This window comes from Melanostigma gelatinosum (assembly GCF_949748355.1).
Source record: "Melanostigma gelatinosum genome assembly, chromosome: 9".
Taxonomy (NCBI): domain Eukaryota; kingdom Metazoa; phylum Chordata; class Actinopteri; order Perciformes; family Zoarcidae; genus Melanostigma; species Melanostigma gelatinosum.
In genome coordinates, this window is record NC_136642.1 from 21,176,585 (window position 1) to 21,204,510 (window position 27,926).

Sequence of the window (27,926 nt, forward strand, 5' to 3'; positions counted from 1 at the left end):
GTGGGGAACATGTGTGTACAAAATGTCATGGCAATCCATCCAATAGATGTTGAGACATGGTAGTGCTCCAGGCAAATTCAGAGGATCACTAGTCAGTTGGATACATCATCTGGGAACCATGAATGTTTGTACAAAATGTTGTGCCACTGCAGCTGGTGGATATTGAGAAATTTCCCTGGATAGGTGAAAACTTTGACCAAATAACTAATAATAACTAATAGTGGTACTAGATAAAAAGTCAGAGGATCATCGAAATCAGGGGAGCCCCGACTTTTTCCCTTGGAGGGCCAAAAAAGCAAACACCTATTTAATTGTAGAAAGATAAAATAGTGTACTCGGATCCCAAGTTCCCTTCATTGAAATGCCTTTCGTCCGTATGCCACTGTTTCTGCCTCTCTATTTCTTTCTTACTTAGAAACATAGCGGGCCAAATCAAACCTGATCTAAAATAATACAATTTAACCTTTGAGGACCACGACTGTGTGTAGAAAATGTATTGGCAACGCATCAGATTGTTGTGATAGCGCCATCACGCAGTCTCGTAAAGTAAAATGACACCATAACTGTCAGTGGATCATCAAAGTCAATATGATTCATCTTCTGGGAACCACGAATGTCTGAATAAAAATGCATGGCAGCACATTCAATAGTTGAGATATTTTAGACTTTGGTCAATGTTGGACTGACCAAATGCCAGAACGACTGTCATCCCTAGATTCACACCACTAAATGTGTAAAAAGTACTTTGACATATTGACCAGCCCATGTCATGATGAACATTAGAAGGTGAAGAGAGTTTAACCCTACACTTTCCCCAATGACTCTCGCTACCACGCATGTTACATAAATACCTTTAATCCTTGGCAGACACAAATAAACCCACAACTAGACAGAAATCACTGAACTTCACAAGCTGCAATTACACTCAAGTGGAGGATGGACTGTTATACCTTGGGGCTGAAGTGGCTCTATAATAAGAGCCAACTCAAGAACAATGTCCCACATATCAACCAGCAGTGCTCTCCAGCAGATAGAGAAAAGAAAGGAAGAGGTGATTCTTTTAAAAATACAATGGTTTAATCTGTTTTTGTTGCGAATGGTAAGAAAAATACAAAATAAAGCTTAGGAAGGGACAAACATACTATGTACACATACAATGCTCTTCAACCACTATGATACATGCTGATACAATCATACATTAGGACTAAAAATGATTAACGACAACGAGAAGCAACTTTCTATTCTATGAATTACACCGTTGATGGTGTTGTCATTCTCTTCCAGTTCTGCATTTACTGGATACGCTTGAACATCTAGAAGCGTTGCAGCAACCCGTTTCAACATGAATCTGTTTGCAGGTGATGACACACGACCAAACATGTTGACAGAGGCAACCAGAAACCAAAAAAAAATAAAACTATTCCACGCCCGCTGCGTTTCATTTCTGGAGCAATCTCAAACTTACTGGAAAACTGTGCAGGATATCACCGTAACGGATACAGGCATACAGTACGTATTCACAAAAGTTCCCCTGTCAGCCGTCCCAGATCTTCGTGAATTCTCCAGGAGTAACGAGTGGCGTCTTCACCTCCTGGCGTCTGCCCTTTGACCTCACAGTCTCAGGTACGCCACCTATGGACGACAGGCAAACGTTTAGAAATGTTAAAATCTGTGTCGCTCTACTTGTGACACATGAAAATAAAAGCCAAATAGAATAACTTTTTTTTAATGAATACGTTTTTTTTTTTGAAAACTCTGGTTTGTACTGTACAAAAAGGATTTTCGTTCCCCAAAGCACAGAAATGCCCTCCCTCCCTTCATCTGCTATTCCTGGGTGTTTGCCTGCTGCAGACAATGGTTGCGCTCCACTGAGGGCTCTATATTGGGACGATGGATGAGGGCATTTGCCTGACTCAAGGCCCAGTCTTCTCCTTCCCAGTGTCTGCTCACCACTCGAGCGCATCAGTGGTAATTCACACAAATGATAACAAACGGCAGCTAGAGGTGAAGTCGGTAGACCCTGAACAAGAAGACAAAGTGTGATGAGGAACCGGAGCAATGGGAATCTAGATGGAGGAGAGAAGCTGGCTTGCGAATGGAGGGTTGCTAGGTTGAAGCTGGGAAAGAGGGTGTTGTGTTCCTCTTGATGAGTTGAGCAAGGCACAACACCCACAACCCCTTCCTTGGAGCTGTACGGTGGCCAACATTAGAGCAGTGGCTGCACTGGGAAGTCCCAAAGTGTGAATGTATGAAACTGGAGTAGATAGCTGCTGGACAGTGACGGTGAATTTTGGTATTGAAAACGAGACCAGGATCTAAAGGAAACATTGAAGTTGTATCGGCACTGAAAAATGGTCAACAGATAAAGAAAACACAGGTACTAAAACGTATGTTATTCCATTATGATGTGTTTTCTCCACTGACTGGTTTTCATCAAAATTTCTTTCACTGTTTTGGCGTGGAGGTGAGCAGTGAGTGGGCAGGGAGAACATGATTTACATATAATCTGTATGCTAAAGCAGGGGTCCCCAACCTTTTTTGCGTCACGGACCGGTTTCATGTTATAAAATATTTCCACGGACCGGTGTTACGTCCCTACTGGTTTCTGGACCTACTGGTTTCCCTTCCGTGCGTGTGTTGTGTTCGCTTAACAGCTGCAGCGGTTTTCTGCCTCTGTCGCCTGTTTCGTCACACTTTCACAAACATATTGCTGGAGATCTAAAAGACACATCTCATATCAATTGCAGGGATTATGATTGTATAAGTGAGCACTGCATCACAGCCACGTATGAAGAAATACATGGAAGAAAATACATTTATGGAAAGATCGCAACAACCTGGACTCGAACTCTGTCCAGCAAAACTCCCACTTGTACTTGGTAATTTAACATTTAACACCGGCAGAGTTGTTGTCCCAAACATACTTTTAAGGCCGCCGTCCTTTTCAAGCTCCAGCAGCTGATCTCCCTCTGGCACGGATAAGCTCGATTCACCTGGTTTGTTCACAAATGGGTCGCGGATCCATTCCGTCGCAGTTCGTGGGTCTTTTGTGGTTGGGAAGTAACGCTCGTGACAAGCGTGTTGACATGTGTCAAGAGAGACAGGCGCATGTAATTGGGAGAGAATCCGGTCATTTTTCAAAATAAAATATCTTTCCGACTCTGATAATCAATGAAATGAAAAAAAGTTATTTATTCTTTCTGTGCGGCCCGGTACCAAATGACCCGCGACCCGGTACCGGTCCGCGGCCCGGGGGTTGGGGACCACTGTGCTAAAGGACAGAAACCGCTGTCCGCGCCGAAGCCTCAGGCATGACCATGCACCCACGGCAATGGCTTTTACAAGTTCAACCCGAACGTCCACGCCGCAATCATGTTCAGTCTCTCAAGTTTCTTTATGCCAATGTTTTTTTCCACATAGAACCGGGCTGGGTTAAAGTGCTAACGCAAGCTAATACGTGAAAAGCTAGCTCACGTTAGGCTCTATGTGACAAATTAGTACAAATTAATTATTTTTAGGAATCAACTGTTTAGATTATAAGACGCCACTCAGGAAAAGGTTCTCAGGTAGTTTTGTAGTAAAGTGTGACAGCAGGTCTTCCCAGAACACGTGATGAGAATATGCTTAAGGGTGTTACACTTTGATGTCACTGAAAGAGCTGAAGCACGGCACAATTTAAAACATCACTGCAAAGCTTAGAGAGTAATACTTCTAGTTGCAACAAGAGATAACCTTTGGTTTCATTTCCCATCTCTAGAGAGCAGCTTTTTAGTTTTTACAGAACAACGGTTGGGTATTAGAAGGTTGAGACAAGGACATGAGGAGAAAAGACATCAGGAAGTCATTCGAGCAAACACAGTCTTTGATGCTCCGTGCCAGGGACTTTTGGCATGAAACTTAAAACTTGGCAAGCAGCATGAAGAATATTTCTTCACACGAGAAGAGACAGAAAGAGGTGAGGAAAAGCAGATTGTGAATGTCGCAGCTGCTGCTACTACACGAAACGGGAAAGTCCTGCAGTTCAAGCAGATACCAGAGATGGACGAGGATGTATTCACTGACATACATAATGGTGCATTTCTATTGTCGTCCTTAAATGAGACTCCACCCCACCCTAAGGACATGATATCTAACTATAAAGCAGGGACTCTCCATCTGCTTGTCTGTGTGTATGATGTCCGCATATCTTGAGACAGAGACGCGTTCCGAACGGGGGACACGTGGACTGATTAATGCTTTTGGAGAATTCAACACTTTCTGTTACAGATTACCCCCAAGCAGCCAGTGCATGCATCAGCCGGAATGATGCTTCATACTTGTGAATGCACACGATTAATGAGCAGCATTCTCTTAGCCGCCATACAACATATTGTATTGTGGTTAGTTAAGAGCGGCGTAACCCCTGACATGTATAACTTCACCTCCTGACCTGAAAGGCTCAACCCTGATACAATAACAATTCTGATTTTATTTGAATATGTTCACATCGTGGAGGAAAACAACAATCGTGAATTACCAATTGGTATGTAATGCTGATCTTTAGTAACTTCATCACAATAACGAATACGCTACCAACTACAATAGGCTGACTGCATAAAACACACCTCCCCCGGCCCCTAGTCAGTTATACAGCCATGGCACCTTTGAGCCATGTTTTGGCAGTGTATGAAAACAATTAAGTGAGGTAGCATCGAAGATGGAAGTTAGCTTACAGTAATGCATGCATAGTTGAAAAAGTTTGCTGAAAGTAATGCATGAAAAAGTTTGTCAAATGTAATGCGGGAATAGTTGAAATAGTTCAAGTTGAACAGTTGAAATAATTTGCTTCAAGTAGATTCAGACTGTGTCACTCCAAGTCGTAGCGGCAGCAGCAATGCACACATATCTAAAGATACGGACAATTTACTTGTATCAAAAAAAGAAATAAATACTGTAATGACGTCCACTTTAACGTCACAAGAAATGAACACATTTGGAATAAGATGGGTGGCGACTTCAAATAAGGATGTGGGCGTATGCCAGACAAAAAAGGCTGGTCACTACTGCTGTGGACATTTATACGCATCTTGCATATACGTCACAACAACCTCAGGCTCAGGCCATCACATGCACAACCAATGCAGTAATACTACACTAAATATAACTCAACAAACATCATGCATCACTTCCATCACACTAGAGATAAAGAACACAGAATTATTAGCCTCAGTTATATTGTCAAGAGGAGATATCCTGCTGTAAACAGCGGTACAGAGCCACTCCACTGTTTATTAATTTCCCTTCTCATCCATTGGTCCACGTGCAATGAATCGAGACGTGTGCGAGGGGGGGAAATTTATTTCGACAAAGTGCAGCCGCTCCTGGTGGGAAGCCGTGTGGCCTGCAGAAGGACTGAGGCGATGTATGATCGATACGTGCCCTCAGCTCTTCACTGTGAAGCGTTGGAGCCGTCTCTGTCTAACCTACATGCCGTCTCTGTGCGAGCGAGGAGGAGATTAATGAGATGCAGGGAGGAGGGAGGTGTTGTCTGTTCCCGAGCTAAAAAGTGACACCCGGAGCTTGAGCCATTTTACACCCCATTACTCTGGCAGGCCCAGGGAACGGAGGGCGGGAACACGGCGGCCCAGACAACAGTAGACATTCCACATGCAGAATAATAACAGGCTGAGTTATGGTGCAGGCTTTGATCTATTCACAGGGCTGAAATTATCCAGAACACACACACACACACACACACACACACACACACACACACACACACACACACACACACACACACACACACACACGCACACGCACACGCACACGCACACGCACACTTTGTGTTATAGATGGTTTGGGCTGTTGGAGTTGGTACTCTTATATTGTGCTGATAAAAACTGTATCAGTCGCTGAGATCCACCTGTAACTTTAACTTAAAGTTACAGGTTAAATCAAGATAACAGTGCAGCTGTTCTTATTGAATCAACACCTCCCAACTTCAGTTTCATGAGTGAAACAAGAGCGCATAAGAAAGGAGGTGGAGTTGCTGTTTTATTGAATGATTCTCTTCAATGCAAGCAGATGTCCTTTGGTCAATTTAGTTATTTTGAATATGTGGCTCTGAATTCCTCTCAAGCTTTATTCCTAAACATTTACAGACCGCCTAAATACTGTGCAACCTTCTTTGATGAGTTTACTGAACTGCTGTCTGTAATCTGTATTGATTTTGACTGTGTTGTTATTGTTGGTGACTTTAATATCCATGTTGATAATCCCCAGGACAGATAGTCAATAGAACTATGTGGTGTCCTTGATAACTATGATCTGACTCAGCATGTGACAGGACCCACCCACAACAGGGGGCACACTCTGGACCTAATCATCACCAAAGGTGTAAACATTTCCAAGGTCGCTGTGACTGATGTTGCGCTCTCTGATCATTTCTGTGTTTTCTTTGAAGGTGCAATCTCCTTGCACACAAATGTCCAAACCAAGGTTGTGACAAAGCGTTACATCTCTGAAAACACCAGTGAACTATTTATTCAGAAGTTCTCCTCCACACCAGCCCTCTCTTGTCTCTCAGTCAATGAGCTTGGAGATGGCTTCAATTTTAAAGCAAAAAATATTTTTGATGCCATTGCACCCACTAAAGTGAAGGTTGTCTCGGGTAAGCAAAGATCTCCTTGGAGAAATGCTACGCTGGTCAGAATAGAGAAACGAGAGCAATTATAATTTGGAACTTAGAAATGCAAGGCAGTCATTCTTCTCTGACATCATAACCAGAAACAAGAACAATACACGCGCCTTATTTGCTACCGTCGACAGGCTAACAAACCCTCCAGTGTTGGTAGCTGCTGAGCTCCAATCCACCTGGGCATGCAATCAATTTGCCTCCTTTTTTACTGACAAAATTCAGAAAATTAGACAAGCAGTCAGTGCCTCCACATCAACCACAGGATATGTGTTGTCCAGATCTAACATCCATTCAAATATCATGACACAATTTCATTCAATCGACCGTAGAAGCCTAGAAGACATCATACAACATCTGAAGTCATCCTCCTGCTGCTTGGATATTCTACCAACACACTTTTTCAAAAATATTTCAAACTGTATGACCACTGATCTTATGAAGTAAGTAGTAAAATGCAGAAATGCAGGAAATTGATGAATATATGAATTGAATGTGGTTCAATTAAAGGCAGCAGCAAACAGAAAGGTCTTCAATCTTGATTTAAATGAGCTGAGGGTCTCAGCAGACCTGCAGCTTTCTGGGACTTTGTTCCAGATATGTGGAGCAGAAAAACTGAACGCTGCTTCTCCATGTTTAGTTCTGACTCTGGGAACAGAAAGTAGACCGGTCCCAGACGACCTGAGGGGTCGGGATGGTTCATAAGGTAGCAGCAGATCAGAGATGTATTTTGGCCCTAAACCATTCAGTGCTTTGTAAACCAACAGCAGGATTTTAAAGTCAATTCTTTGTTGGACAGGAAGCCAGTGCAAAGACCTCAGTAAAGTAACAAAGTAAGTGACTTAGAATTGTAAGGAACTATCCATCTAGAGCAGCGGTTCCCAAACTTTTTAGGCCGCGCACCCCCTTCTACATCCCGACCGGGTTCGCGCACCCCCCCCCCCCCCCTTAATAATAATTTTTAAAAAAAGAAGCAACAGAGCCTTTTAAGCCTTCATAGCCGCATAAGAATCGGACCAATGAGAGAACAGTTTGCTCGCGCGTGGCATTTGTTTACAAGATTTAGTCCGCTGTTAAATGTTGCAGTGTGAACACAAACTGCAACATTGTATCATATTAATCCCTGAATCGGAACAAAGCAAACGAACTGAAGGTGTGAAAACGCCCTGAAACACTGCAACAAAGTTTCAATAACTTTCAGTGACACAAGGCGTCACTTTTAAAGAGCAATACGGATGCGAGCACACACGCACAGGCTCAGAGGCAGATTATCACATTTCATTTACAATTAATGAGCGACTAATGCAGCCAGGATGTCTTCGGACAAAGCATCGATGCCGCGCGACACAGTGTTGTTGGACACCGGGATCATGTCCAACTTTTTTGCTTCTTTCCCCCCAATCATACATTCCACCATCTCTCTGGCAGCTGGCAAGCACACGTCTTCGGCGATTGTGTGCGGTAGCCCCTTTCTCGCTATTCTGTAACCAGATATGAAGCCCGTAGTGCGTCATTTATAGACCAACACATGAATGAGACTGCAGTTGTTTTGGCTGTTTTGTAACTCCTCCAATTTCGATATAAAGAATGTAAGGGGCTTTTGACTTGCACTGGCATGCTTGGTGTTCAGGTGGCGACGTAAATAAGAGCTTCAGACTGTTAGCCAGAACCTCACTGCACACCACGCACTGTGGCTTTGGGGAATCTGCGTTGCCAATCCAAGTGAAGCCCAGACACACATACTTTTCATCATATTTCCTCTTTTTTTCCCAGTCTGATGCTCACTCTCGTTTCCTCTTTTTTCACCTTGACTCCGCGATGGGCCGATGTGCTCCCGATTTGTCTGTGCTGCACCTCTCCGTTCCCCTCGCCTCCGATTCCTCTCTCTGTCCCTCTCCTCTTTTACGACTGATAGCTTCAGATGTCCCACCTGACAGTTTTTAAATTAAAATTACATTTTTTTTTAATATTTAATATTATTACACCATCAGACCGCCATTACACTTTTCCTCTCGCGCACCCCCTAGAGGCAGCTCGCGCACCCCACTTTGGGAATCCCTGATCTAGAGATATTGTTAGCACCATTACAGCGAGGAAGTAGGTGGGCAAAACGTACAGTAGGAAAACTATAGCTCACAACAGCCAGCCTCTCTGCTCCTCTTCCCCCCCCCCCCCCCCCCCGCTCATCTCAACTCTCTCAGTTTTTACTTTACACACAGCGTCTTAAACGGGGACTCTCAGACGCTCCCCGACCATCTCCGGTAATTATAGACGGGCCAATGATCACATTACCGTCCCGTCCTCACTCGCCTATAGAGCAAGCTTCTACTATCAGGAAGTGTTCAAGTGTGTCCATTCATCACACTCTACTTTACTGCTGTAACCGCTTCTGCCACTAGACGGATACTGTGTCTTGTGTCTGGGTCGCTCTATCTGTAGCCTTCTCCATTTCAGCAGAGCTTAATTTCTCTCCCCCCCACCTCTGTCATGTCGTTACCTCAGAAAACAACAATACTATTCATCATTGTACCACAATGTGCGAGACGAGTCGCAGTTTGTCATCCTCTGGGCTTGCGGCGTGAGAGCAAAACCACAGTAAGTATTGAGAGGAGCCTACAGAGGGTGAAATAATTAGAGTGACATTGTGGTGTAAGTGAGCCCTCTTTTCTTATATCCACTTCTTTTAAAGGTGACATACGGCTGAATTCCAACAAGACAGATCACAGCACGATAGTGACATCCTGGCATTGTCTCTCTGAGCTCGTGTTACATCAGACGAGTTCAGAAAGTCTGCTTCTCATTCATCGTTGTTAGAGTAAACCAGAAACCTTTGAAGATGTATACCAGCGGACTTAGGCTTAAGCTGTCACGGGCAAAAGAAAAGGTGATGATAGGTGATGATCCATAAGGAAGATATGCAAATGAAGGATAAAGGAAAGTTCTTGTAGCACGCAGCTCGTTGTTCTCGTATCAACATTTTAAGTGTGATGTCGTGAAGGTGTCCGTCAAAACTAAGACCACCAGTCCCTTTAATGTTTCGTCTCCACACAGGACGATTGTGTTATTGATGTGAAGTCTTTACACAAACAAAATATACTTTTATTTCTTTCGTGGAGGAGGTATTGCTTCTTCAACGCGTCGCTCCACTTGAGGGCTTGCAGTCTAATCTGAACACCTCCTGTCTGGGCTCACAACAGCAGCAGCTTCACATGACCTCCAACCACACACGTCCTTTATTAAAAGGTCTGATGCAGCAGATACCATATATTATCCCAGCTCTCGTACTTTTTAGCAGATGGAAAAGCTTGTTGAAGTGGTGGGAGTCAGTTGCTAAACTTTCTGGAGCAGGAAGTGGAGGATAATGACGCTAATTACCCATCACCGTGTTTAAAAAGGGGGCTGGGAGAATGGAGATGTCAGCAAAGTGAACGCACCTCTCATTTTCCAGTCAAAGGAAAACTCAGCAACTCAAGCTAAATATACACGTTTCTTTTGTGGCACAATTACAGGTATAGAGAAGCTGGAAACGGGCTGACAAAAGTAAAACCTTACATTTGACCCACATAAACCCTGGAGCGACGCCGCTAACAGAAAAGCTCTGAATCATGAAATGAATTAAGGCGGGGTAAAAGCACAAGTCAAGCCCTGCTGAAGAACGGATACACAGGGTGCTGTAAGTAAGTAAGTGATGGCTGTCAGCTAAAAGAGCCCCTGAGCCTTCGAAATTGTGCCATGATATTTGCCATGATACAGCCTTCGTCGTCACCTCTCGCCCATTTTAGCACATAATACCCGTCTCACCTCGTAGGACCTCATGCAACGCATCGAGGCAGGCAGTGTGGAGTTGCTGTCGTCGATCACTTGCAGCAGCTCCTCACACACGCTCAGCGGCAGCTCCACGGGTTGTCCGATGGCGTTGGCCTCCCAGCTCGTTACAAGGCTGAAAACACACACAGAGGGGAGGAGTGATTTACAGTGGCCGCCACAGCATTATACAACCGAGACAATGCCAGGAATAGCTGCTGTAAATTCCACGTGGAAGCGCTCCCCCTGATGCGTTAATGAAGCAGTTTTTAACTATAAACTGAACTAGATAACTGGGGATACATAAAAGTGGATTGATGGTGTGTGTGTGGATGAGAAGAGGAGAGGAGGAAGAGTGATGGAGAGAATAGAGATTGATGCTCTGTCGGTTTGTGGTGCTGATTCAGTTTGTTTGGGTGACATTCAGCCATCTGTGCAGTTCCTGAGAAAGAAACGTGTTCTCAAGTTGGAGCAGGTCTATTTAAGGCATCACGCTGGGGAAACGCGACTGCTATAGCTGTGTTTACATGCATGGGAAAATGGTCTTAATAGGGTTTGTTGACACAGCGAATCGAATTCATTCTCTGTGCATGGAAATGTAGTCAATGTTATCTACAGTAAGGTTTGATTGTTCAGAATGAATCCCACAGAAAAGGAGTCGCCCGTACAACTTCCATTAGACTCAATTTCCGTATCCATGAACCCTCATTCACATTGCACCCGGCTGTGGTGGCGCCTGCGACTTTCACTCCACTCATAATCAAGTCACCGCCATTAGTGACAAGCGTAATCCACTTAGGCGCCGGCTCACCGCTTCTCCAGCCAATTATTGGCAGTTTTAACAACACCCACGGCAACCTCTGGCCGCGGCCGACCGGAACCGACTGTATCCCCGAATAAGAGGGCCGTCATCCGGGGAATTCGGCTCCCCGGGCAGAACATTTAATTAAAAAACGTCAGAGATGAGTGATGGAGGATGAATGGTGAATTATGTAGGGGGGGAATAGAAGTGTGAGCAACACCCGCGTTTAGCTTTTGCAAGACTTCAGAGAAATGTAAAAATAAAGCAGTTGCTCAAATGTGAAGCACCGTAAAGAGGTGCTAGGTTCTATATTCAGAACGTGTCTATGATTGAGGGATTGTCTCCACACAGCTCTCAACATGGTGACGGACCGGAGCAGTCGGCTAGCAGCTACCGGTGCTAAAAGCACATATACAGTGCCGACAAGGCAACAGCTACAGACGAAGAGAGTGGAAAATAATTCACGAAATAAGTGGAAAGTTGTTAATTCTTCTGACGCCTTTACAAAAGCAGCAGCGCTCCCGTCACCAGGATGACAGAGCACTCGGCTCCTACGGCTCGTCGTGTCGTTTGAAACGCACTCTTACTGCTTCGGCTGTGGAGACAAGCCCTTTCTCCTTTCATGCGAGTTTTACCACTAACTACCCTTTCTCCGTCAGTCAGCCAGCGGGCTTGTCAGAAACGGTCGGAACAACAAAACATCTCTGTTCTGCCTTCACGCCATGCGGCTGCAGGGTAGAGGAGGAGGAGGAAGGGAAAACGCAGAGTGCTGATACAGTTGAAAATAATGAGGGTGGAAGGCTCTTCTAGTGGGAGGGTGCTGCTGTACTGAACATGGAGAACCACATGCAGTACATCCACCTACACCTCTCTAATGCATCACAGAGCCTCGCTGCCATCAAAACAACATCCCCCCCCTTGTGTGTGCAACAAACACGAGAAGGGCTTATGCAACTGCCAACGTCGAGACGATAAACACCTTTGATGGCAATCTCATTGGCGAAAAAAGAAACAGCAGATAATTATGTCTGAGCGGGGACCCTTAGCGCAAAGTGTTCCGAGGCCGAAGAAATACACGGTATTTCTTTCATCCCTCGCAGTGAGCCCGAGACAGGTGGTGATTGAGAGGGTGTGCTGGGAAGATGAAAGGATGAGATTAAGAAGGGGGGGGGGGGGGCAGAGATTGAAAAGGGGAGGGCGGGGAGGGTGGAGGAATGCGGTGAGAGCGCATCGCTTACTCTCTCTGCTGGGCGCCCGTGTCGGAGCAGGAGGCGTAGAGGAGCTTCAGGGCTCTGGCGGCTCCGGGAGACGGACCGTGAAGAGCCGGGGAGTCGAAGGAGTCGTGGGAGTCGAGGGACCGCTCGGCCCCGACGCTCGACTCCGGGACCGACGCCATGATGGAGTCGCTGTTCAGCAGCCAAACCTACAGGAGGATACAGGCCGGATGTCACATGACACGAGGGAACCACACGCCACCACATGGACTGAGCTTATAAACGATGCTCTTATATCCCCGCATCCAGGGTCTGACACAGGCCCTTTCATGATAACTGCTAGCCACCATTTAATTAAAACAACTGTGTTTGACTCTCCAAAAGTAGATGTTGCCTTTAAACTAATGTTTACCTTTCTAGCTTCTCTGCTCCTGCACTGGGAGGGTTAACCAGCACACACACACGGTTTCTCAGCCCTCAGAGATCAGTAGTGTGAATGTCACCAGTGTCTCTGAGCTGCTCACACACAGGGAGCCCAGAGTAGAAACGCTGCCTTCAGCTTGTGTTGGAATTATCAAAAGTACAGCATGAGCACACGTCGTGCACCTCTGATATGATGCAGATTACTTTTTTATTTGATATTCATGACAGAATTCAGAAGTCAGTCCACAGAAGATGAATTATATATTTACATATATCTTTTTTTTATATTTTATGTCCTGAAGTGTTAAGTCCTACAAGGACACTATTTGTGGAAAACGAAGGACATTTTTATACAAACGGTGAGCAAACAGCCAGCTTCGGTTCAAATAACATTATTATTGGAGCGCAAACACGACAGCACACACTTTTACTCTCAAACTTCCTGTGGATGACGTGCAGCGGTGTGTCAGTGTTGTTCTGCACGGAGCCACTTGCCGCTGATTTCAAACGGAGCCAAAAGCCCGGCAGTGAGCTCAACAAATCACTTTCAATCAGCTTTTCACATCGCTGGAGGAACCTGACACTTCACCCCGTCCCATTAATCAACTACGTGAGGGGTCTATTTTTACTCGCCGTGCTTCTCTGATTACGCCAGCTTGTTCTTACCAATAAGAAGGCTTTTCCGTCGGGGGTTTGGATGGAGAAGTGGAAGGTGCTCAGTGAGGTGGACAGCCCCAGCAGCCTGGCTGCGACGGACTGCTCCAGGAAGAGCGATCTGTCCCAAAAGAGAGACAAAGTTTATGACTTTATACATTCAGTATTTATAGAGCATATTCATGCACTCGCAGTAAAACAGAATGGCGGTAGTGATTGATTTGTTTTTCTTACTCATTCGCCTTCAAGATACATTTATGGAAAAATATGTCACATTTTATGGTGCAGTACTTATTAGGAAAATATTGCTGCAAGTCAAATATTGCAGCCAATCATTAAGTTTAAATATGGAAACTTAAAAAAAGGCAAATAGCTTCTCAAAAGACGGTGAAAAAAACACTGTGGGATTATTCAAAAACCTTTCACTCTGAAGCCTGAATTGAAAAAGCCTGAACACCGCGCTGATACGCAACGTCCACGTTTTCATCTATTTCCCCCAGAAAAGAATTGGCTTCAGCCGCCTAATTGTCACCACTGGCGGTTTGGATAAGAACCTGCCTGTTAAGTGAAGCTTCTGGCATTCGGCCTCCCACAGCGGGCTCCACCACCACCTGTGTGATGTACAGTTTCAGTGTCTCTGAAAGGCACAAAAGAAGAAAACAACAACTCGTAAGCACAAAAAAGAAAAGAGAAGAGAAGAGGATTATGATTGTAACCCACGGAGCGATGTGTACCTGGTGCCACAGCTTCTCCCAGCACCGATGAACAGCTCTTGCAGGAGATGAGCACCAGTCGCCGGCAGGATTTCTGTACGAAACACAGGTACAAAAATAAACAAACTTTAAAAATCAATCACGACACACACACATCTTTACCCAGGACAGGAGGTAGAAGAGAGAGAGAGATACGGCATGCAGGGTGTCATTTGTTCTCCTCTGCTTCCTATCTGCCTCCCTTTCTATTTTTCTCCCTCTCAGTCTTGCAAAGAGCGCCATCGCAGAGTGACTAATAAAAGAGTAGAGAGATCAATCCTCGTGTGCAGAGTGCTGCAGTTTGACTTCACTGATGCAGCCGTCTGAGGAGTGGGTGTGTGTGGCAATCTGTGCCAACCAGTGATAATTCTTTCATCCAGACTTTATTTGTGGAAAACAGACATCTCTCAAGAGTCCTCTTGCTTCGCCAGGAACTCTGGATGTTTGTCATAGCGGTTAAAAAGGTCTTCGTCTTAAAAAGGGAGCAATCTGCTTGTTTTCCTGTGCTCAGCCCCTCACCTTTGAGTCGTGAGCGTCCTCCGAGCCAACCAGGCTCACCTCCTCGGTGAGAGTCTCAGCACAGCCGGCATCTTTGGCTAGCAGCAGGAAGGTGTCCCCCAGCAGGCAGTCCTCCGCTCGGGGCAAAAGCTTCTTGTTAAACGGGTCGGGGTGGCAACACCAGTCGTCCACGATGGCGTTCCAGTTGCCATTAGGCAGAGGAAGGACTCGCTTAAACTTTCTGGAGAAGAGAAACAACAACAAAAAAAGGAAATTGTGGGTCTTTTGTCTTTTTGTCACGGAACCACATCGCTTCACTTTGAACCTCATCACTCCGTAGAGGTAACATTAGCATTCCTCTGAAGTCACGTTTCTGGCCCCATGATGAGTTCAAGTAGAAATATTTACTCTCTGTTTTGGTCTCCACCAACTTGTGAGGGAAACATCCGGCTCCTTCGCTGCTAAATGCTCCACTGTGTTCACTGGTATACATATCATGGGACGCATTGATACAAAGCATAATTCACTGTAGCCTGGCTTTGTTTGTTTCAGGGTCGGTGTGGTATGATCCAAACACGGGGGAGACACAAGACTGGCACAGACAGCGGCACGAACAAAGACGATCTGACAACCAGAACAGGGAAACCAGAACTTTTTTAGAACTAGAACTGTTTTTGCATTGATCTGCTATGGCTTCACTCACCTCTCCATCCGACTGTGTCAGCTGCGCCCGCCTGGTGGATAAAATCACAGAGTTGGAGGAAGAATATCCACGCTCTACAGGATCCAGTATGCCGAGAACCTCATGGACACCATCATTTTCGGTCCATCACAGACTGACACAGCCAGCGACCGCGTGCATGAGTCCATCGCTTCCAGTCCTGCTGCCGCGGCACCTCCTCCGGTCGCAGCTCCTGAGGCCTCCTGGCTAGGGATCGGAGCTAAGCCTAAAGCCCTCGTCAGCTCTACTCCATCACATCACGAGCCCTGGTCCCTGGTCTGTGCTCGCGGCAGCCGGAGAGGGAGACGCTCATCTCCTACACCCCATGGCTTCGATGTCCAGCTGACGAATGGATTTAACGCCCTTGCCCTGCGTGAGTTCCCTCTGACTACGGACTCCCAGCTTCCTACATCATCCCAGCTGCCGCCTCGGGGGACCCACAGCCCCGGGTCCCCCGACATCCCTACGCCAGTCATTCCTGAGCCCTCCTCTCGCCCCAGGACACACCGCTCCATACCGTGCTTTACACCAGCACCGCAGCGAGCTTCGGTCGCCCGTTCTCTCAGTCTTTGCTCGTCTTCTCCGCCACCACTGGTTGAATCCTCGCCTCCATCCACGCGTATTGCACGCCCAGTGTTGCCGCCTCGTCCCCTCTTCGCCCCGACGACGCCGATAGTCGGGGACTCAATAATCAGGAACACCCGTTTCTTCAACGCGGAGACACACTGTTTCCCCGGAGCAACGGCTCAAGACATCCTGCTGACACTGCCTGGCCTGATGCGCGCCCTCCCGTCTTCCATTCGGCGAATTATCGTTCATGTGGGAATTAACGATACAGCCCTCCACCAGTCTGAGTTGACCAAGATGGATTTTACAAATCTTTTAAGCTTTTTAAACAGCTGTGGACTGTCTGTTTTTATCAGTGGTCCAAGTCCAACACTCGGCCGTGGATCACAGCGGTTCAGCAGAGTCCTCAGCCTCCACACCTGGCTCCAGGCCGCCTGCAGGACCAACAACGTGAGCTTCATTGACAATTTTAATCTGTTTTGGGGCCGCTCTTCTGCTTTTAAGAAGGATGGTATTCATTTTAACAAGCTGGGTAGCCGCCTGCTAGCAGCTAATTTACAGCATGCTGTTCACTCCCATTCACATGATTGACTGTTTACACCTGGATCCCCTGTCCGCTGTCACTCTTCCTCTACGATCATTCATCAGCCGCATTCATCCCCTACTAGCAACACTAGCTCCCCCTGGCGGCATGGAGGGTCTCCTACTACTCTCTCCCCAGCCTCTACCGTAACTTCCACTCCACGACCCATGAGCATTCCCGTGAGAATCACAGACTCGTGCTCACGCCCTAGTTATTGTTAAGTCCTGAGTTAACTAGTGCGCATGCGTGTGACGTGGTTTGTTCTAGAGGAACGGAAGACGTGTAACAGTTGTTCGTGGATACGTATTAAAGTAGTCTGAAACATGTACAGTTGTCGCTGGATTTATTGAATTAACATGGTAGCAGAGGATGGCGGCTGGCAATTACAAAGTTCCGCCGCCGTTTGACGAGAAGAAGTCCTACGAGAGCTGGAAAAATGAGGTTGAAATTTGGAGGCTGGTGACGGACCTCGAGGAGAAGAAGCAGGCCTTGGCTGTCGCTTTATCGCTGATGGGAAGAGCGAGGGAAAGTGCAGTAGAAATTGCCGCAGTGGATTTGAACGACGATGAAGGAATGAATGTACTTCTCACGAAATTGGACGCTGTGTTTTTGAAAGAGGAAACGGATCGCCAGTACGAGGCGTACACAGAGTTTGACCGGATCACAAGAGAAAATGGCGTCTCCATGGTCGATTACATTGTCGAGTTTGAGCGCCGGTACAACAGAATACGTAAGTTCAAGATGGAGCTTCCAGATGCTGTGTTAGCTTTCAAGCTACTTGATACTGCAGGACTTAATGTTAAAGACAAACAATTAGCGCTTACCGCGTGTCCAAACCTATCGTTTGTAAACATGAAGTCAGCCTTGAAAAGAGTATTTGGCGATAATTGTCCACAAGAGGGAGCTGTTGACCTCCGTGTGTGTGGGGGTGCTGCTGACTGTGCCTACTACATACGGTTTACTGGCAAACGTGAAAGTAATGTCAGGTCAAGCCCACAGATCCATACGGCTGTTCAAGGGACGAATCCACTGGACAGATACGGGAGAAGATCAAGATGTGCAGTCTGCCAAAGCACATATCACTGGGCAAAAGATTGTCCTCACAAAAATGAACATGCAAAATTAACAGAGGATGATAAAGTGACAGATGTTGAAGAATGCAACATTACTTTGTTGTCAAAAGAATCGTTGTCTGACACAGAGATATTCATGGTGGAGTCTCTAGGATCAGCCGTCATTGACACAGCTTGCACTAGAACTGTGTGTGGAGAAAAATGGCTTGATCATTACATGAGTGGACTAACACAACGTGAGTTACTGAAAATGGGGGACACAAAGAGTGTAAGAGCATTCAAGTTTGGTGATGGGAGAGTTGTTCATTCTACAAAGAAAGTGAAAATCCCAGCCATGATAGGACAGACTAGATGTCACATTGAAACAGAAGTGGTCCCAGTAAATATCCCATTGCTTTTAAGCAAAACTTCACTGAAAAGAGCAGGTGCTGTTTTAGACATTGAAAATGACAAAGCCACAATGTTTAAACAGCCAGTGAAACTTGAACTAACATCTTCAGGACATTACTGTGTGAACATCAGAGATGTGAGTAACCCAGATGAACATGAGCTCCAGAATGAGGATGACATTCTCACTGTGACAGAAAACATGACAACAAAAGAAAAACAGAAAGTTCTGTTGAAACTACACAAGCAATTTGGACACGCCTCTGTTGACAGACTGAAAAAACTACTGGCCTGCTCGGGTAATGCTGATGATGAATGCACCACAATCCTTAAGGACATTGTAAAGAATTGTGAGACGTGCATCAGATATAACAAACCAAAGTCAAAGCCTGCAGTGGGTTTGCCCATGGCCTCAACCTACAATGAAACTGTAGCTGTGGATTTGCATGAGCTAGAGCCGGGAGTGTGGTATCTGCATGCAATTGACCACTTCACACGATTCAGTGCAGGGAGCATCGTCACCACCAAGAAACCCAAAGAGATTGTGAAGCACTTTATACATTGCTGGATAAGTGTTTATGGTCCTCCACGCAGACTGTTCAGTGACAATGGGGGTGAATTCAACAACGAAGATATGAGGAACATGGCTGAAAGCTTCAACATTGAAGTGAAAACAACTGCAGCTTACAGCCCATGGAGCAATGGGCTTTTGGAAAGGCATAATCAAACACTCACTGAAATCCTGATGAAAGTGAAGGACAATGGATGTGACTGGAGGATGGCCCTAGACTGGGCCCTGATGGCAAAGAACTCTATGCACAACGTGCATGGCTACAGTCCCTATCAGCTGGTATTTGGACAAAACCCAAATCTGCCTTCAGTTCTCACTAATAAGCCGCCAGCTCTGGAAGGTACTAATATGAGTACTTGGATAGCCCAGCATATCACAACATTACATGCTGCAAGGAGAGCATTTACAGAAGCTGAGTCCTCTGAAAGGATCCAAGGAGCCCTTCGTAAACAACTGCGGCCCACTGATGACCGATACGAAACAGGGGACAAAGTCTACTACAAACGGGTGGATTGTACAGAATGGAAAGGTCCAGGTGTGGTCATCGGCCAAGATGGTGCGGTGATATTTGTGAGGCATGGTGGCACTTACGTTCGCGTACATCACTCCAGGCTTAGAAAAGTAGAGAGCCCACATGCAGTGCTGGGAGAATGGGACATTCAGCTGGACGGGACTGAACATCATACAACATTACCAGAACCTGGCTTCAATGAGAATAACTGTGACACTGAAAATGAAAGTGAGGAAGAGACGCCTACAAATGGTGAGGAGAACAGTGAACCCCCTCACACACCAAGACAGCCAGAAGGAGGTAGCCATGGTCAATCGGACGCATCACAGAACAACTCAACCACAACTTGTGAGGGCCTTAGTCTGAAAACTGGACAGGTAGTTACATACACAGACAGTGAGAGTGGCCAAGCACACGCTGGAAAAATCCTCAGCAGGGCAGGAAAAGCCACTAGGACATACAAATACTGGTATAATTTGGAGTACATTGAGCCTGAGGAAATTTCTGGCACTACCGGTTCTGTTGACTTAGGACGAGTACACAATCTTCAAGTGGTCCCATCTGAGCATGTTGAGTTAGGTGCTAGCCATCCTGAAGAAGACATACTTATTGTGAATGATGATGCCTTCATGTCTGCCAAACACAGTGAACTCAGCAACTGGAAAAATAATGATGTGTTTGAAGAGGTGAATGATGAAGGCCAGAAATTCATCTCTACGAGGTGGGTGTGCACACTCAAGGAGACACCTGATGGTGTTGTACCTAAAGCGAGATTAGTTGCAAGAGGCTTTGAAGAAATGATCACTCAGGAGCTCCCTAAAAGACTCACCTACATGTGCCTCGGAGTCTCTAAAAATGATTATGGCAGTGATATGTCAAAAGAAATGGCAGCTAAACTCTATGGACATTAAAGCAGCCTTTTTACAAGGCAAAGCGTTAACCCGAAATGTCTATATCCGTCCTCCCCAAGAAGCTCAGAGCAAGGGAATTCTATGGAAGTTAAAAAAAGTGTGTTTATGGCCTTGCAGATGCGTCTCTGTATTGGTACAACAGAGTGAAAGACACTATGCAGCAGTTGGGAGCTACTGTGTCACGAGTTGATCCAGCAGTGTTCTACTGGCTGGATGACTCCTGCAATGTGATGGGACTCCTTGCTTGTCACGTGGATGATTTCATCTGGGGTGGTTCAGAAACATTCTCCACAACAATCATCCCTCACTTGAAAGTTGCTTTTCAAGTTGGACGTGAAGAGCACAACAGCTTCAGCTACATTGGAATGGAGGTTCACTCTTTAGAGGATGAGATACAAGTGCAACAATGTATCTACATAAAGAATCTACAACCCATTCCTGTGGACCCCAACAGAGCCACACAGCGAGAGGCTCCTCTAACAGACACAGACTGACATGTTAAAGTCGAAGATTGGCCAAATATTGTGGGTAGCAAGGCAGAGTAGACCCGACATAATGTGTGACATATCCATCCTAGCATCAAGTGTAAAGCATGCTACTGTTCAGACTGTGCACTCTGCAAACAAACTTGTCAGGAAACTGAGATCAGAAGAGGTGATCTTGAGGTTTCAGCACTTGGGAAGAGACAGCTCGCTGAAACTAGTGGTGTTCAGTGATTCCTCGATGGGAAACCTTCCAGACGGAGGCACTCAAGGCGGACACCTGGTCATGCTTATAGGAGAGAATGGAAGATTTTCACCCATATGCTGGCAGTCAAAGAGGATCAGGAGAGTTGTCCGAAGCACCTTAGCAGGAGAGACTTTGGCACTTGTAGATGGCATTGACAGTGCAGTCTTTTTGGCTACACTCTACTCAGAACTTACCACAGGTGATTGCACACGGAACAATTTGCCCATTGTGTGTGTAACGGACAATCACTCTCTTCTTGATGCTGTCAAGTCCACCAAAACAGTCACTGAAAAGAGACTCCGCCTCGAAATCAGCAGCGTCAAGGAGCTCGTCCACTCTGGGACCATCCAGCAGATTATGTGGTCAGCCTCCAAGGAACAGCTCGCTGACTGCTTGACTAAGAAGGGGACATCTGCACTTGTTCTGCTGAGGGCTCTCAGCGAAGGTGTATGGCAACTTAAAGGCTAAACGAGCTAATCAACAAAAGCCTTACTACCCTCAAACTCTAGTCATTAAAGTTGCAAGTTTAAACCTGTGTTTATATGTTTAAGGTTCTAAAAAACAAATGTTTGTTTTTGTGACTGTTTTTCTTTAAAGAGAAAGGGGAGTTTGTTAAGTCCTGAGTTAACTAGTGCGCATGCGTGTGACGTGGTTTGTTCTAGAGGAACGGAAGACGTGTAACAGTTGTTCGTGGATACGTATTAAAGTAGTCTGAAACATGTACAGTTGTCGCTGGATTTATTGAATTAACAGTTATGGTCGGTTTCGAGGTGCTGCACGAGTGATCCGTCCTATTGCACATACCCCCAAAGCTTCCTGTGCTGATGACGACACAGTGTCTTCACCCATCAACATGTGTCTGATTAATGCACGCTCCGTAACAAACAAGGCTCACATTTTAAATGACTTGTTTACAAGTCATAATTTGGCTTTTTTATTTCTGACCGAGACCTGGCAACGGAATATGGAATGCATCCATTTCAATGAACTCTGCCCTGTGGACTGTTCTTATGTTGGGACACTGCGTCTGACGGGCCGCGGTGGAGGTCTCGCCGTGGTCTGGAAGAATCAGTTTTCCTGCCACTTGGGGAGCACAGAATCCTATGTTACTTTTGAACTACAGCTGACTAAAGTGGGCCGGCTAAAGCCGTTTTACTGTTTTTTAATTTACCGACCTCCAGGTCCTGCAGGTCAGTTTTTATCAGAGTTCACAGACTTTCTGACCTCTATTATCAAGCTAGACAAAGTGCTTCTGGTTGGTGATTTTAATCTGCATATCAATGATACCACAGACTGTATTGCTACTGAGTTTCTCAATGTTACTGAATCTTTTAATTTCACGCAACATGTTTCTGGCGCCACTCACAGGGGTGGTCACACCTTGCACCTTGTGTTTTCTCTGGGTCTTGATATTGATAATACCCGTTGTGAGGACCTATTGATCAGTGACCATAAATGTATTTTCTTTGATCTTTCTGTCAATGCTGACCCCTTGTGTCTGAAACAAACATTCCGCTCCCGCATTGTTACTCAGAGTACAGCTGATCATTTCTCGATGCACTTCTGCTGTGATATGAACACAAATCTCAATGATGTTGAACACTTGATACAGTCATTTAATGAACATTGCACCACTTTGCTGGATAAAGTGGCACCTCTTAAGGAAAGGACCAGGGCTGCCTATAACACTACTCCGTGGATGACAGACGCTGTGTGCAGCCTGAGACAGAAGTGTCGCAGGACAGAGCGGCTCTGGAAAGCTACTGGGCTAGAAGTGCATCGTTCATATCTCAAAGACCTCAGAGTTCTTTTAATACCGGAGTAAAGGAAGCTAGAACTGCTTATTTTGCCAACCTAATCTCTTCTTCAAAGAGAAATCCCAAGATTCTGTTTGACACAATTAGAGGAATTGTTTCACCGTCTGTCTCCACTTTACCATGCTATTCTGTTGACGATTACAACAAATTCCTTATCTATTTTAATGATAAGGTAACAGGTATTAGGTCTGGCATTCGGCCTGGGATCTGTTCATCTACTTGTAGCCCCTCGCAATCTCCTGCTGTTCTGGACTCTTTCCAGCCTATCAGCCTTCAAGACCCGATGGACTTAATTAACAAAACAAAGCCATCATCTTGCCCTCTGGATATAATTCCATCCTCTCTATTTAAGAACGTTCTGCTAACTATTGGCCCTGCAGTAACATCTATTGTAAATTCCTCATTGTCTACAGGAATTGTCCCTTCCTATTTCAAACATGCCACTATCCAGCCCATATTAAAGAAACCTAACTTAGATCCAGCTTTGCCCATGAACTACAGGCCCATATCAAAACTGCCTTTCCTATCCAAAATTTTAGAGAAAGTGGTAGCCAAACAACTTACTGCTGCACTGGAGAGGCACAACATGTATGACAAGTTCCAGTCTGGGTTTCGTAAGCAACACTCTACTGAAACCGCTCTCCTGAGGGTTTCAAATGACATTCTCATGTGTGCTGATGCAGGTGACTGCTCTGTGTTAGTTCTTCTGGACCTCAGTTCTGCATTTGACACTATAGACCATGACATCCTGATTAAGAGGCTACGTGATTGGGTGGGCATAACTGGCATAGCGTTAGACTGGTTTACATCTTACCTCAATGACAGAAGTTTCAATGTCTCTGTGGGTGATTTTGTGTCTGTTACCTCTCCACTGTCTTGTGGTGTACCGCAGGGCTCGGTTCTGGGGCCTTTGTTATTTTCCCTTTATCTGTTACCTTTGGGACCGATCATAAAAAGCGATAATGTGTCCTATCACTTATATGCAGATGATATCCAACTTCATCTGTCATTTAAACCCAGCGAGGCATTCACATTAACTAGGCTCCTGGACTGTGTCAATGCCATCAGAGACTGGACGGCAGAAAACTGCTTGCAACTCAACGACTCTAAGACGGAGGTCCTAGTTATTGCTCCAGAGGAGTTTGTCCCCATGATCAGGCAGATTATTAGTCCACTCTCCTCTGCTGCCCATTGCAACCTGCGCAATCTTGGGATTTTCTTTGATCGATCCCTGTCGTTTGACCCTCATGTTAAGCAGCTGTACAGGTCATGTTTCTTCCATCTAAGAAATATCAGTAAACTGAGATCTGTAGTATCAACACCTGAATTAGAAATGATCATACACACATTTATCTCTTCACGCATTGACTACTGCAACTCACTTTTCACATCACTCAGTGCATCTGCTCTTAACCGTCTGCAGGTCATCCAAAATGCTGCTGCCAGATTACTCACCAGGACAAATCGACGGTCTCACATCACCCCCGTACTCCGATCTCTCCACTGGCTTCCTGTAGCATCTAGGATACACTTTAAAATTCTCACCATCACTTACAGAGCACTTCACGGTCAGGCTCCGGCTTATGTAGCTGATCTACTTCGCCCCATTCACCCGCCCACACTCTCAGGTCAAACGCTCTAGGTCTTCTGTCAGTCCCACGCACACGATTTAAGAGCCGTGGTGACCGAGCCTTTGAGGCAGTGGCCCCGAGGCTCTGGAATGCAACTCTGCGGCTCGCAGATACTGTGGATACTTTTAAAAGCCAGCTCAAAACCCACCTGTTTAGGCTGGCGTTTGTGTAAAAGTAAACCCATGTCCTAGACCTGCTCTTAAAATGTTTTACATTTTAATTTTTTATTTTAATTTTTTATTTTCTCTGTGTAGATCATTTATTGACCCTAGGGTCACATTGTGTTTTTTATGCTTTTAAATGTCTGCTCTGTTAAGCACTTTGTGATACTACTGTCTGTGAAAAGCGCTATATAAATAAAATTCATTCATTCATTCATTCATTCATAATGAGGCATAATGTTTACTTTTAAGCTCGCAGCACTTCCCCGGACATTATTACTTCCCACAGCTCTTGCTGAAAGCAGAAAAAATAAAATAAAAAAGTTTTGAGGAACTTTTATTGGGTTATTGCTGAGAAAATTCGCCGGAGGCCAAGGGTCTCTTTAATGCTGCTATTGCAATTTCCAGCTTGTCACATCGCTGACCGGAGAAAAAGCTACAAGAGGGTTATAAGAACGCCACCACGGTCCGCCTGAACCACCGCAAGGTGAGAAAACACAATTGTCTTTTAATGGGTAGCGCGGACTCCGTTACTCTAACCGGGTCAGGTCGACGGCCGTGGACTCGGCTCTCCCAGACTATATCACTTCAACCGCCGGGTCGCACCGTCAATAAGTGCTTCCTGCGGAGGAGGGTATAAACAAAAACCCGTCGCCGTCCGTCCGTCCGCCCCTCCGCCCCTCACCTGTCCTCCAGCAGCCTGGTCATGCAGCCCTGGCAGTGGAAGCAATAAGTCTCCTTGGCCCGGAGCGTCTCCACCGCGCTGTCAGGAGCCTCTGTGGAGCGCCGGAGGCAAAAAACAAAAACAAATAGATGAGCCGTGTTTGGCGAAAGGCTGGTAACCTTGTGCTACAAAGCAGAGTCGATAGAATACTGGGTGGCGAAGGTAACTTGGACATTGATTTGTCTCGGACTGTCCTTCGCTGTAACTCCTTCATGCGCCGGGAGTAACATGAAAAATGCCAAAAGATGGGAGTTTGTGGATATTTTGCAATTACTCTGAGGTACAGATATGCTGATGATCATGTTGATGATATGAGATTAAAACTTAAAGGGAGTGTTCCCGTGACTCTGATGATCAGTTGCTAGTGGGCCACCGGGGATCCTGAGAGCAAAAATGTACACCTTCACAGTCTCAGACGACCAAGTGACTCAATCCAATTAATTCTGACAATACAGCGAGCTCTAAATCGCTGCTGAAAGACTTTGTTCTCGCCTTGGCACGGAGGAGTCTAGTACAGCATGGGGGGGCGTATCTGGATGTGTTTCCAAAGCCGTCCCGGGACATTACCTCCGTCTGGGCTTGGCGTGACTCCGATGCGCAGTCTGAAATGCAGCTCCTCTCCACGGGACTCTCCCGCGGACGTCGGCGCGCAGGATCCCTGCTCGAAGGAGACTCCTGCCGGCAAAGTCAGGCTCAGCTGGCCTCTGGGAGTCTGGATGTGGAGAGAGGACTCTCCACCTGTCACCACCACATCGGCAGGACTCGTGGCCACGTCTTTCCTGGAGGGCAGATGTGGGATTACAAGGAACATATAAGAAACAGAAGAAGACATCGTTTGTTTTTCTTAAGACGGGAGAGGCCCATTGTATGACTGACCCTGTGGCTTCTCGAACTCTGATTACATTTCTTTGTTTTCCATCACATGGATTTTGTGAAATCTTATGTGTGCAAATTAAAAAGAAAAAGAAAAAAAGAAAGAAATATATATATAATTGCCTATACATTTTGTTTTTTTTGTACAAATCAAACATTTGAGATTCAGCATTTTAACGTGTGAGCGTTACAGGTGACGGTGGTCCGATTTTGTCATCTTCAGACGGAGCCCGGCTCGCTGTTGTATGGAACAGACCGACATGAGTGGTATCGGTCTTCTAATCCAACTGTGGGAAAGGAAATCTAAAAATCTAGCTGTTCTTTTCAGACTTCGGGAAACATTACGTTTCAACTGAGGAGGCTGTATCATTTGGCAGTCTCTGTTCTTGATACTTAATGCATCATAAGTGAACAACGAGCCAATATCTACCAAAACCTGGCAGCATCACATCATACACATATGGATTCAGGCCGAGGATACGCAATTAGTCAAGGTCTCAATACAGTGATTAATGAGTCAGCCTTTAGTGCGGAACATAATACTGACAAAACAGTTGGCAAAGCCCAAAAAACCCAACTTTTTACAGAAAGGCTGAGGAAGGTAGCGAGGAGTCTGAGCTCCAGGAGGCGCTGTAGAGCTCCTCTGGCATCTAGAAATGGAGTTTAGGAAGTCCTTCATCCAACGTCCCATCAATACTCTTTACTCAACACACTGACTGAGAAGATAATAGCAACAGTCATAGACTTGAACGGTTTGTTTTGCTTATTTATTTAGTTGTTTCTTGTGTTTGGTGAGCCAAGGACATATTTCCACCCTGGTGAACAATAACGATATGTTAATATTTAGTCTATGGTGCAGAACAAAATCTGTTTGTTTTTTCTCATGGGTGGAGATATAATATGAACAGAGCAGTCCAAGGTTCTCTGCAAATCTCATTACCGCCCTCTAGTGGCGGTAAAGGTGTACTACAGCCACATTCAGCAGCCCGTTACGAGAGAGAAATCTCTTTGCTTCTACATCATTTAAATGTATAGTTAATCAAATAGGTGGGACAAAATCTGTAGTCTAATCACGTATCTATTTAAATCTGCTTTTAACCTGTGAAATCAGTTGTGTATGTTTTATTTTTTCTTCCGTGTTGTTCCTTACTGTTATGATGTCATCGATTTTGGTCTTGTTTAAAGTGGTCTTGTTTAAAGTGTCGTTGAGTGCCTTTTAAAGCGCTATATAAATAAAATGTATTATTATTATTATTATTATTATTATTAGAGTAAAGGGTACTTTCCACCATTGATAAATACTACCGGTACATGTATCATAAAAAGCCAAAACGTCTTGTCATAGTGTAATATGCTACTTATTAATGTGTGATACAATAAGCAGAAACCAAAGTCAAACCCATATTTCTACATTATACAAAAAGACAAAAAAACACAACCTTTGACAACAAGAGGAGGCTTGTTGCTAACTGCAGCAGAGTGTGCAACAAAAATTGTGCTAAATTAGCTAATGCTCTCAGCTAGCATGACATTAGCTTTCCAACAGATGGAATAATGTGAACTAACGTGTTAGTGTTTATCTCGCTATCTTTCTATCAAACATAAACTAACTTACCCGACAATAAGCAGTCCGCTCTGCAGTCTCTTCCTCAGCTCTAAGAAGACTCCGACTCCATGTGCTTTGCCTGGCATCTCCAAGTCTGCCATTTACGCAATGCAATATGCAGAAATTATTTAAGAAATCATACACTAATCGAAACTCAGTGTGGCTGTGAGACTCTGCAACATAGCATCCGAAATAAGGCAAATATAAAGGTAACGTTAAATCTATCTGCTTCAGCTAGCTC

The 27,926-nt window shown here is 45.4% G+C and overlaps 1 protein-coding gene across 1 annotated transcript; it reads right to left on the reverse strand.

The window, feature by feature from the left end:
* Positions 1 to 1,092: 1,092 nt before the first annotated feature.
* ube3d (ubiquitin protein ligase E3D) lies at positions 1,093 to 27,910 on the reverse strand. The gene is made up of 10 exons (XM_079276326.1): positions 27,695 to 27,910; positions 25,774 to 25,985; positions 25,168 to 25,258; positions 14,842 to 15,061; positions 14,305 to 14,377; positions 14,129 to 14,207; positions 13,583 to 13,691; positions 12,518 to 12,702; positions 10,475 to 10,613; positions 1,093 to 1,632 (listed from the first exon to the last, which is right to left on the reverse strand). Exons 1-10 carry the CDS (start codon positions 27,784 to 27,786, stop codon positions 1,612 to 1,614), a joined length of 1,221 nt encoding a protein of 406 aa, XP_079132452.1. The 5' UTR covers positions 27,787 to 27,910; the 3' UTR covers positions 1,093 to 1,611.
* Positions 27,911 to 27,926: the final 16 nt, after the last annotated feature.

Coding starts and splice junctions, on each gene's coding strand:
- ube3d (XM_079276326.1), bottom strand. CDS start 27,786: ATGGCAGACTTGGAGATGCCAGGCAAAGCACATGGAGTCGGAGTCTTC. Junction 13,692..14,128: donor CCAGAAGCTTCACTTAACAG/GCAGGTTCTTAT, acceptor CTTTTGGGACAG/ATCGCTCTTCCTGGAGCAGT. Junction 12,703..13,582: donor ACGGAAAAGCCTTCTTATTG/GTAAGAACAAGC, acceptor ATCCTCCTGTAG/GTTTGGCTGCTGAACAGCGA.